General features: G+C 37.4%; 1 protein-coding gene across 5 annotated transcripts in view; it reads right to left on the bottom strand.

Moving 5' to 3' along the window:
* Positions 1-3,200, bottom strand: part of SPAG16 (sperm associated antigen 16) — a 952,656-nt gene extending 949,456 nt beyond the window's left edge. For all 5 annotated transcript variants that reach the window (XR_012374325.1, XM_073879053.1, XM_025892134.2 and 2 more), the window contains exon 1: positions 3,033-3,200. Coding sequence is in view for 4 of the 5 variants with exons in the window: in XM_073879053.1 (XP_073735154.1) it covers positions 3,033-3,159 (127 nt within the window). In the remaining variant the exon portion in view is untranslated. The remainder of the gene's footprint in view (positions 1-3,032) is intronic.
* Between the last annotated feature and the right edge of the window lie 8,266 nt (positions 3,201-11,466).

Genomic DNA, 11,466 nt, shown 5'->3' on the forward strand with positions numbered 1-11,466 from the left:
AAAAAGAGAATCAGTGTAAAAGGAGGTACGTAAACCAATACTTTGGGGGGGTCCACTTTCCTAGAGTCCATGTAGTCCATTATTCTTCCTTGAACAAGTCTTTCCACAAATAGCAACCAAATCAATTAAGAATTAGCTTTCTTAGTACAACTCATTCCAGCCTGCATCTCCCAGTTAGACTGAGCATTCCCAAATGTCCACAGCCACACATTAACTGCAGTTCCTATTGCAACTGAAAACTTTACCCAAGTGGTACTGATTTCTAATACAGAAATCATTCACAAAAGACAACCAACCTTTACAAACACTCGACCCTTTACAAACATAGTTAAAACCTAGCCTTATATTTTACAATGTTGCAAATATCTTTCTAATGAAGAGTTCTCCAGAGAACTCATATACTCTGTAAATATATTTCTTAAAGACTCTGGAAATAGCTAAGAAAGGAACTATGTGCCTGTTTGTATCTTGCCTCTTGGAAGTTTAAAACATAAAAGCAAAGGTATCCTGAACTGCTTCAGAAGAGAAACAGATAACTTCTACCTTTACAGATAGTAGGTTACAAAGAAGGGATGTTGCAGGGTTAAGAATTCTTTTTCCTGAACACATTCTCTAAATTCATAATGGGGCCTTTACTAAGGAAGCCATCCCCCTCATGGTGGATCCTGGCTGTTTCTGGTTTGGGCCCTATTAGTCTGCACATGTTCTTTATGTTCAAATGTTTAACAGCAAAGAAAAGGGTGACTTCCTGCGGAATTAGAGTCAACCTTTCAAAGATTTAATATTTAATATTGATATCTTGTTGTCTAGTGTTCTACGGAGCATCTGTTCAGTCATAAATAAGGGAAGCCCAAGACCAAATGCAGTAGATTAGAAGTGATTAAGTATATGTGCAAGGTAGAGAACATCAGATTTCTGATTCATTTGTGCATATTATAACTTTTATTTATCCACTGCGATAGCTCAATTAAATTACCTGAGAGCTAAAGACTTTAAACTCAAGAAAGTCTCACTTCAGCAACTATCCTAATTGCCTTAAGAAACAATGTCAAATAACATTATACAGTCAACTCTTAATTATGCATGTTAAGAGAGCCCAGGGATACAGGGATAATTGGTATTCTAAAGTAATCTTCAAACTTCATTTTAACTAAGAGTTAAAGCCTCTCCCATGACTAAACCTCTTACCTAAATATTGAATGTAGGAAAATTGGCAAAATATGTAGTTTTGCTAACCCTTGACTACCCTTTGGTTGAAACTCAAAATATTAGCCAACTAAAGAAAGATGGAAGAAAGGCAAAGGGGCCAGATAATTCAGAAATTGGATAATAAAATCCTAAGAAGTTAGAGTTGCTTATATTTACAAATGTGATTATTTGGAAAATTCTTTGTAAGACAAGTTTTGTGCAAACTGCTATATATTGGCACTTGCGACTCAGCAATCTCCCTGAAAATTAACTAAACCTAAGAGCTGTGCTATATTGAAGTCCCACAACTTGCAAAAAAGTGAACTCAGTGTGTTTATCTCATGTCAACAATTAATCTATGTGTTACAGGAATCATCTTAATGTAGACAAAAATAAGATGCCTGGTTACTATTCACTACCAGGGACACTAGATAACTTCATACTTGATGTAAGTAAGTTCTGAAAGAATTGTTGACTCATATCTGAATTTAAAAAGGAATATTACTGGAAAAGGCAGCTATTTAGAGCTATAAAGAGTATAAAGCCTCATCTAAGACACTAAGGCAGCCACAGAGTTCATTTAAATTGATTTTGAACTACTCAAACTTATATTCCTATAAAAATGTTTGCATTGAATAAAATACTACATATTTTCTTTGATCTTTCCAACTAAGTTCTTCAAAGCTCCCTGAAGCACTGATGTGTACAGAGCCTGAGTCAGGACTGGTGAAAGTTTGCCAAAGCCCAGAAAATGAATCACTGTTAGATCTCTGAAGTCTTGACTTAAAACTGGGGCACTCATAGTTGGACAAAAAATAAGGTATGGGGCGCCTGGGTGGCTCAGATGGTTAAGCGTCTGCCTTCGGCTCAGGTCATGGTCCCGGGGTCCTGGGATCGAGTCCCGCATCGGGCTCCCTGCTCCTTGGGAGCCTGCTTCTCCCTCTGCTTCTCTCTCTCTCTCTCCCTCTCTCTCTCCTCCTCTGTCTCTCATGAATAAATAAATAAAATCTTTTAAAAAAAAATAAGGTAGATTTTGGAGTTTCCTTGATATCTTTAAGAATAAAACAGATAATCGTCTCTCTCCTACCAGCCTGAAAAAAGTAGGTATCTTTTTCTCATGAATCTCCGATCTCTCCAGTACAATTAAGTGTAAATGCCTAGAGGAGGTGAGCTCAAAAGCCTTACCAAGAAATAGTGAATCTAATTATTCACATATTGCTATTCCATTTTTTTCATATTTCCATGGATAATTGTTCATCACTGTCTCATTTCTTCCTAACATCTCTGAGCCTTTCAGCTCACCAGGTCATCATTTAGTGGCTTTACAATAAAATGAAACTACCTAGAAAGTTGATGCTTACAAATCATTTAAGCATTGGACAACTGAAGCATCTACAGAATCACAGGTTGAATACTCTGAGGTTCAGCTCATTAAAGCCCAAAGGCAGAGAGGTCTTTCCCTGTCTCCTAACTTTCCTGAATTGATTCCCACGGTATTCTGAAGGCTGGGAGCTTATAAGCGAAAGGAGGGTTGAATCAATTTGTTGTGCCACCTTAACATAAAACTTCCATCCAAAGTTTGCAGAGTGGTTACTAAGTACGAGTCCCAAAGGTTCTTCCAACAGGAACCCAGCAGCCTAACACTCCTAAAAGGCAAAGTCTTTTCAGCGGGTAGCCATCAGGGGAACACGGCGGCGGAGACGCCACCTTGAGGCCCAACAGGTGTCTTGCCGGCTGGGAGGCCACAAACCGCGTAGGGCGCCCCAGGTGGGAAGCCCGCGCCCTCGCCCCCAAACCCGTTACCAAGGGGAGCGCCTGGAGGCCGCGGCTACACGTAAGGATACGCTCCAGGTAGTAAGCGCCCTCGGCGGCCACCGCCTCTGCGCTGTCCCCAGCAGCCGTCAAGTCCATTCCCAACGCTTCTTCAAGCACCCTCAGAGCGGAGGCGGGAGTCCCTTGCTTAGCAGCCATCGGAGGCGCTCCCGGGCCCCGCCCGCGGACAGCCTGATCCCTCCCTGGGAGCAAACGCGAAGACGCTTGCCAAGCAACCGCACGCAGCTCTCGCGATAGTCTGACACTCCTCTCACTGCTCCCACCAGGCGAGCTCCGCGCTCCGAAGGGCTGCCCCCGCCCTAAAAGCGTTGGTGCCCTCTGACCTTCACAAGTTACCACGGCAACGTCGTTGCCTAGTTATCCTGGAACGCAGTTCCTGGAGTGGATGAGAGGAGAAGCAAGAAAGTTGGCTTGGATTACATATACATGTTCTTGCCGAACCAGTTTGGGTTTTTTTTTTTTCTTTTTTTGTCCGTTTCGACCCTGGCATTTCTTTCTCACTTCATTTTCTTCCCTAAGTTGCCTTGCTCCTGGTTCTTACATGCCCATCATCAGCCCCTTAATTTTAGATGTGTGGAGACCCCCAGTTGTCCCCAGGGAAGACTCCTGGAAAAGAGAAAGAACCTCAGAGCCAGGAGGAAAAATAAAAAAGTTATAGAAATCATTATTGAGAGACTGACTCAGGGGAACTAACCTCAGTCACATAGCAATAAAGACCTAGGGTAGTCACCTTAGTCGATTTCCTTCTTGGGCTCTTTTAAAATATTTATCTGGACATCTGTTTTGACTTCGATTTCATACACTGGGGCTTGGAAGAGTATTTGTAGTGTTGACTCGTGAAAAGAAAGACACTTCATAAGAACTATGAGGTACAAATCGTCCTAACACAATGTGTTATAAATGATATTTGCCCAATCATGTGCACTCCTTTTGCAATGACAAACTCTTCCTCAGTTTTGTATTGTGTATATATAGGAGGCATCTGCTGGGCCTTTTTCTTTGTAGATTCTTTTCCATTCTATGTTTCTTGATGAAAACTGGATGCCATATGTGGAATATAAGAAACGGCACAGAGGATCCTAGGGGAAGGGAGGGAAAACTGAATGGGAAGCCATCAGAGAGGGAGAAAAACCATGGGAGACTCTTAACTATAGGAAACAAACAGGGTTCCTGGAGGGGAGATAATTGGGTGATGGACATTAAAGAGGGCACGTGATGGGATGAGTAATGGGTGTTATAGGTAACTGATGAATTATTGAACTCTACATCTGAAACTAATGATGTACTATGTGTTGGCTAATTGAATTTAAATTAAAAAAAAAAACTGGATGCCAAAGAGGAATTCATTATGAAAGCTCCCATTTATTATCAAAAAAATAATAGTGGTATTTTCCTAATGAGGTGATTGAGAGCCTGGGTGTTGGAACCAGAGAGGCTGCATTCAGAGCCTGGCTCCAACACTTACTAGTTAAGAAACTTTGGGCAAACCACTTACTGCCTCTAGCCTCAATTTCCTCATTTGTAAAATGAGGATAATAACATAATCTACCACAAAGCATTGTTGCAGGGGCAAAATATAAAGAATTAAGAATTTACCAGGCACAAAGTGGACACTAAGAAATAGATGTTTTTTCTATTGAAGTTAATTGCTTAGGCTTGTTATGTTTTTTAGAATAGCCAAGGGTCACAATTAGTCATAATACTCCCTCATTTCTTGTATCTATTATTTTAGTAACTTACTCTTGATGTCTCACATCAAACATATCCTCGATGTTCATTAAATGCAAGGAACAGTTATAAGGGACTAAAAATACAGGAGAGGAGCTCTGAAATTAGAGAATCTAATGCTTTTATAGAAAGTCTGCTCTTTGTTCCAAAGAAGACATTACCTCATACCCTCAAGTTTCTTCTGTAAACACTTGCCTGAGAAATGGCCTGGGTAAAGAGTGGTGAGGGCTCTGCACACCCAACAAGGTATGAAGGAGCATAAGAGAGCCAGGAAGGAAGGTCTCTCTGAACAATTAGTGCTTACTTTGATTTTTTTTGTGTGTATTACATCGGTTCTTGGCTGTTCTTTTTCTTAGCTTTTAGATGTAATATGTGTCATGTTCTACAGAAGGTTTGAATCCTGGCTCTTTTGTATAATCTTAATTAACTTAAGCTCTTTGAGCTTTAATTTCCTTTTCTTTAAAACAGATATTTTAATACCTACATTACTAAAATATAAATAGTATATGAAATTTCTTCTTTGGTAAAATGTCTATTCACCTCTTCTGTCCATTTTTTAATTGGATTATTCATTTTGGGTATGTTGAATTGTGTAAGTTCTATATATATTTTGGACTAACCATTTATCAGCTATGTCATTTGCAAATATCTTCTCCCATTCTGTAGGTTGCCTTTCACTTTTGTTGATTGTTTCCTTCGCTGTGCAGAAGCTTTTTATTTTGATGAAGTCCCAATAGTTTATTTTTGCTTTTGTTTCCCTTGTCTCAGGAGACATATCTAGAAAAAACTTGCTATGGCTGATGTCAAAGAGGTTACTGCCTGTGTTCTTCTCTAGGATTTTTATGGTTTCAGGTCTCACAGTTAAGTTTTTCATCCATTTCAGGTATATTTTTGTGTATGGTGTATGGAAGTGGTCCAGTTTCATTCTTTTGCATGTTGCTGTCCAATTATCTTCACACCAATTGTTGAAGAGACTGTCTTTTTCCCATTGGATATTGTTCCCTGCTTTGTTGAAGATTAGTTGACCATAGAGTGTTGGGTTCCCTTCTCGGTTTTCTGTTCTGTTCTATTCATCTATGTATCTGTTTTTGTGCCAGTACCATACTGTTTTGATCACTACAACTTTGTCATATAACTTGAAGTCCAGAATTGTGATGCCTCCAGCTTTGCTTTCCTTTTTCAAGGTTGCTTTGGCTATTTGGAATCTTTTGTGGTTCCATACAAATTCTGGGAATGTTTGTTCTAGTTCTGTGAAAAATAAAAAAAATAATACAAGAAACATCAGGTGCTGATGAGGATGTGGGAAAAGGGGAGCCCTCTTGCATTGTTGGCGGAAATGCAAACCAGTACAGTCCTGGAAACCAGTATAGAGGTTCCTCAAAAAAGTTAAAAATAGAACTACCCTATGATCCAACAATCACACACACACACACAGGTATTTATCCAAAGAACACAAAAAAACTAATTCAAAGAGATACATGAACCCTAATGTTTATGGCAACATTATCTATAATGACCAAATTATGGAAACAGCCTCAACTGATGAATGGATAAAAAGATGTGGTATATACACACAATGCAATATTACTTAGCCATAAAAGGGAATGAAATCTTTCCATTTGCAATGACATGGATAGAGCTAGAAAGTATTATGCTAAGCAAAATAAGTCAGAGAAAGACAAATACCATATGATTTCACTCATACATGGAATTTAAGAAAAAACAAACATGAAAGGGGAAAAAAAAGAGAGAGGGGGGCAAACCAAGAAACAGACTCTCAGCTATAGAGAACAAACTGATGATTATCAGATGGTAGTAGGTGGAGAGATGTGTTAAACAGGTGATGCTCATCACAACAAGTGTATGGAAGTGTTAAATCACTATATTGTACATCTGAAACTAATATTGCACTGTATGTTAACTAACTGGAATTTAAAGGAAAAACTTTAAAAAGATACATAATAGTAAATGAAATGGAATATATAAAAAGCACTTATCCCCATATCTAGTATATCAAATATTTTCAATAAATAATTGCTAATAAAACTGACTGAAAATGTTGAGTTGATCCCAAATTGGATATTATATTTGTAAGAAACTTACATATATAGGAACATTTTTAAGACAAAACTTAAATGTTTTTAGAAACATGCAGCACTCAGAGCATCTGGGTGGCTCAGTTGGTTAAGTGTCTGCCTTCTGCTCAGGTTATGATCTCGGGGTCCTGGGATCCAGGACCACATCCCACATGGGGCTCCCTGCTCAGCTGGGAGCCTGCTTCTCCCTCTGCCTGCCCCTCCTCCTGCTTGTGCACACATGTGCTCTCTCATTCTCTCTCTGTCAAATAAATAAATAAAATCTTAAAAAAAAACCTTTATAGAAACACACAGCACTCAAAAAAGGGGAAGGTTTTAATAGAGTCATAAGAAAGTAAATAAATAATGGCCATTATCCACCACCTCAGGTAAAGGAAAATTGGGAAAGATTCTTGTCAAAGAAATTTTTATTTTTTATTTTCTTTAAGATAAAAGAGCTCTTTAAAAAAAACTGTACCTCAAAGAAGTATCATCACTGCCCTCCTCAAAAAAAAATTTTTTTTAATCTAGAAGTCTCATTCTCTAAAAGTTCCAAATAACCAAAGTTTTACTTCAGAGTTCCCAATTTGATTATGTCAATTTCATGGATTTTAAATTGAGAAGTCACCCAAGATATTTTTGGTTCAAATATAATTTGAACACATTTCACAGGGACGTACACTATAGTATATTTAAAAGTTCAATTTAGAAACATCTTTAATATTTTTTAACCTTTAGATCTCTACAATAAATGTGTAATTTGTTAAATCAATGAAATAAAAGCAAAAATAATCTTAACAAATGTAAACAGAACCAATAATTGCCTTCAGATAAAAAACAGGATAAAAAACAGATAAAAAACAAATTTTGTAGCAACTGCTAATATCTTAAAACTAGTATGTCTTTGCAAGGGATGACTTTTAAAATATTTTTATATTGGAATTATTCTGTTAATTGCTGGTTTAATTTAAAAAGAGTGTGAATGCCTTACTAAGAAAAAACAAAAACATCAGATCATAGTAGTGGTTTCAGTTATAATGCTGTTATGTGGTCTTTCTATTCTACAGTCCTTCCTTTTAAAAAATATTTTACAAGCTTCCTTGAAGTGGGGAAAAAGAAAGTAGCTTCACATTTTGATGAATGAATGGCAAGCTCTCTAGTTTCCTCTTGAATATGTTCCTGAAAGAGGTAAATAAAGAAAACCAATGGAGACAGTCAATATAATGCAACAAGTACAAAGGACAACAAATTTTATTTGATCCCAGCCTAAATGCTCCATTTTTGTAAAAGTGAAGTTATTTTTAAAAGCAAAACCAGGAAGTAATTTGACAATGGATTTACTCTCCCTATTTGTAGTTTCAAAGGAGAAAATATTCATATTCAAAAAGATAATAAAGTACTATTCAATTTTCACAAGTATGAGTGTTAATGTGTTTCCAATAGAACCCAAGCCATTTACTGATGCATCTGTTTATAAAAGTAACTATTTTATTTTCTTTCAAAACTTCATAGTAAGTAGTAGTCAGTTTTAGAATTTCAGAATTCATAAGAAGTAGTGGTCATTGACTGTGGTGAAATTATCATTTTTCAAGCATACAGCTATATTTCCCCTTTTTATACAATCAACTTTTTGAGAATCCATGTCTCCTGTACTCTTGATCCTGTCAAACAGGATCAATCCTCTGACTCTGAGGATTACATGACCCTGGCTTAACCTCATAAGAATATTTCATTCCATTCAACTACAGTGATCAGTTCCTGAGTTGGCATGTGACCTATAAGTAGCCAATGATATGTGATGGGAATTTGTTGAAAATTCTGGTAGAGAGACTTACTCCGTTCCTTGGGACTCACATTCCAGAGTTACCATAGCTACCTTGCAAGTATGAAGAAAGTTTCTGTCCAAGAATTGAGTCAATGTGAAAAAAAAAGAAAACCCAAGTCCAGATAAAATCACCTGAACCTCTAGTACACCCATATATATTTCCTTGTTCTGTCAGCTGAGAACCTAGAAACAACAATACCCCTATAAAAATGAGCACATCTAGCACAAAATCTTGGTTTCTAATACCATTTTCCAATAAAAGGGATGGCCATTGGAGAATGGCCAAATCTAGGGCTGAGCTGAGAATGTATGTAATGAACCTAGAGAATCTTACAGTGCCAGAAAGTGAAAAAGTACTCCCTTCACTAAAAACTTACAATAATGAGGACAGGAGCAAGTTGAAAGAGTTCCCCAAAATATACAAAGCTAGAACAATTTGAACAACAAAATTAATAAAGTAGTATTGGAGTATAACCCATAGTATAAAACAAATATTTATGTGTCCATTTGATATAAATAAATGATTACCTATATAAATAAACAGAGGAGAATGAACACATCTCCTATCAAGAAGAATTCCAATTAATATATGTAGATGTGCCACCTTATGGGAGGGGAGTCTAATTCCCCACCCCTTAAGTGTGTAATGCACATGATGACTTTCTTCCAAAGAATACAATATGGAAGGGAGGGGGTGGAAAGAGTAACTTTACAATGGAGAAACTTGGCAAACTACTTCAAAAAACCATGACCCCAAGCTAATTATGAGAAAAACATGAGACAAATCTCAGTTAAGGGACATTCTGCAAAACACCAGTACTCCCTAAAACAGTCAATATCAACAAAAGCAAGGAAAATGTGAAAAACCATCATAGACATGATGGTTAACTGTAATGTAAGATCTTGTAACAAAAAAATGGACCTTAGGTAAGTACTAAAGAAATCTGAATAAAGTATGGACGTCAGCTAATAATAATATATCAATATTGATTAATTATACATGGTAATTGCACCATATTCATGTAGGATGGTAATAACAGGGAAAACTAGGTGTGGGTATATGGGGACTTTCTATACTATCTTCACAACTTCTTGATAAATCTAAAACTATTCTAAAATTAAAAGTTCATTAAAAAATTACTCAAATCATAACTCTAGTAATGAATGCCCTTAAAAAACTCACCCCTTGATCTTTCTGTTACTTGAAACAATAAATTACTTTTGCTTAAGCAAATTTCTGTTGGGCTTTCTGTCACTTGCCATTCAACAAGACTGAGCTGATATATCTTTATTATTTTCATACTATTTAAAGATATACTTTACTACTATGAGGTTTTTTTTTGTAAAAAATGTCTGATATAACATATCTATGTGCATTTAGTACACAGATGGAAAAAACACAGTTTCTTCTCAGATATAGTTGAAAACTGATGAGCTGTTTTAGAAGTCCAGGGCACCCTCTTCTATCTTGTCTACTGGTCACATACTTCTTCATCTATGGACTGAAAAGAGAAAGATAGAAAGAACTGGCCACCCGCCACCACTCCAGCAACCCTCAGTTGTTTCCTGAGATTAAGAATTCCTCCTATCAGTGAAATCATATGATAGTATGTGCTATGGTGAGCGCTGTGAATTGTATAAGACTGTTGAATCACAGACCTGTACCTCTGAAACAAATAATACATTATATGTTAAAAAAAAAAAAAGAAGAAGAAGATAGCAGGAAGGGAAGAATGAAGGGGGGGAAATCGGAGGGGGAGACGAACCATGAGAGACTATGGACTGAAAAACAAACTGAGGGCTTTAGAGGGGAGAGGGTGGGGGGATTGGTTAGCCTGGTGATGGGTATTAAAGAGGGCACGTACCGCATGGAACACTGGGTGTTATACGCAAACAATGAATCATGGATCACTACATCAAAAACTAATGATGTAATGTATGGTGATTAATGTAACATAATAATAATAAAAAAAAAAAGTGGCCAAGTCAAAGGCAACAACAATGGCAGTGATTGGAAAGAGAAATTGTGGAGAGGACAGTGCAAGTTGGAAGTAGTACTTGGAGAAGGGGTAGGTAGAAAAGAAGTCCGGGGCGCCTGGGTGGCTCAGTCAGTTAAGTGGCTGCCTTCGGCTCAGGTCATAATCCCAGGGTCCTGGGATTGAGCCCCGCATCAGGCTCCCTGCTAGGTGGGGAGCCTGCTTCTCCCTCTCCCTCTGCCTGCCTTTCTGCCTACTTGTTCTCTCTCTGTATCTCTCTGCCAAATAAATAAGTAAAATCTTTAAAAAAAATTTTTAAAAAGAAAAGAAGTCCAACATGGGAGACCATCATGACAATTCCAGCAGTGAACATTAAATGCACATCTAATGCCCACATCAAACAATGGAAGCTTGCTGTGGAAATTCCTTTGTCCAATATTCAGTGGGGTGTAGAACAATTTCCAAGACAGCCTTGTTAGTTGGAGCTTTCTTTTAGACATTGCAAGTTTAAATGCCACATTTCCATAACTAAAAACAATGAAGTGGATTCATTTAAAGTGTTTTGTAATCTCTGATTGGTTATAATATTTCTTAGCATTCCACAGTTGTCCATGCCAGTAGAAATAATGAAGGAAGAAAAAAAAGGAAAGGAAAGGAAAGGAAAGGAAAGGAAAGGAAAGGAAAGGAAAGGAAAGGAAAGGAAAGGAAAGGAAAGGAAAGGAAAGGGAAGGGAAGGGAAGGGAAGGGAAGGGAAGGGAGGAAGGAAGGAGAGAAAGAAGAAAGAAAGAAAGAAAGAAAGAAAGAAAGAAAGAAAGAAAGAAAGAAAGAAAGAAAGAAAGAA

This window comes from Callorhinus ursinus, unplaced genomic scaffold, assembly GCF_003265705.2.
Source record: "Callorhinus ursinus isolate GAN/ISIS: 27379988/994484 unplaced genomic scaffold, GSC_fseal_2.0 scaffold2, whole genome shotgun sequence".
NCBI lineage: Eukaryota > Metazoa > Chordata > Mammalia > Carnivora > Otariidae > Callorhinus > Callorhinus ursinus.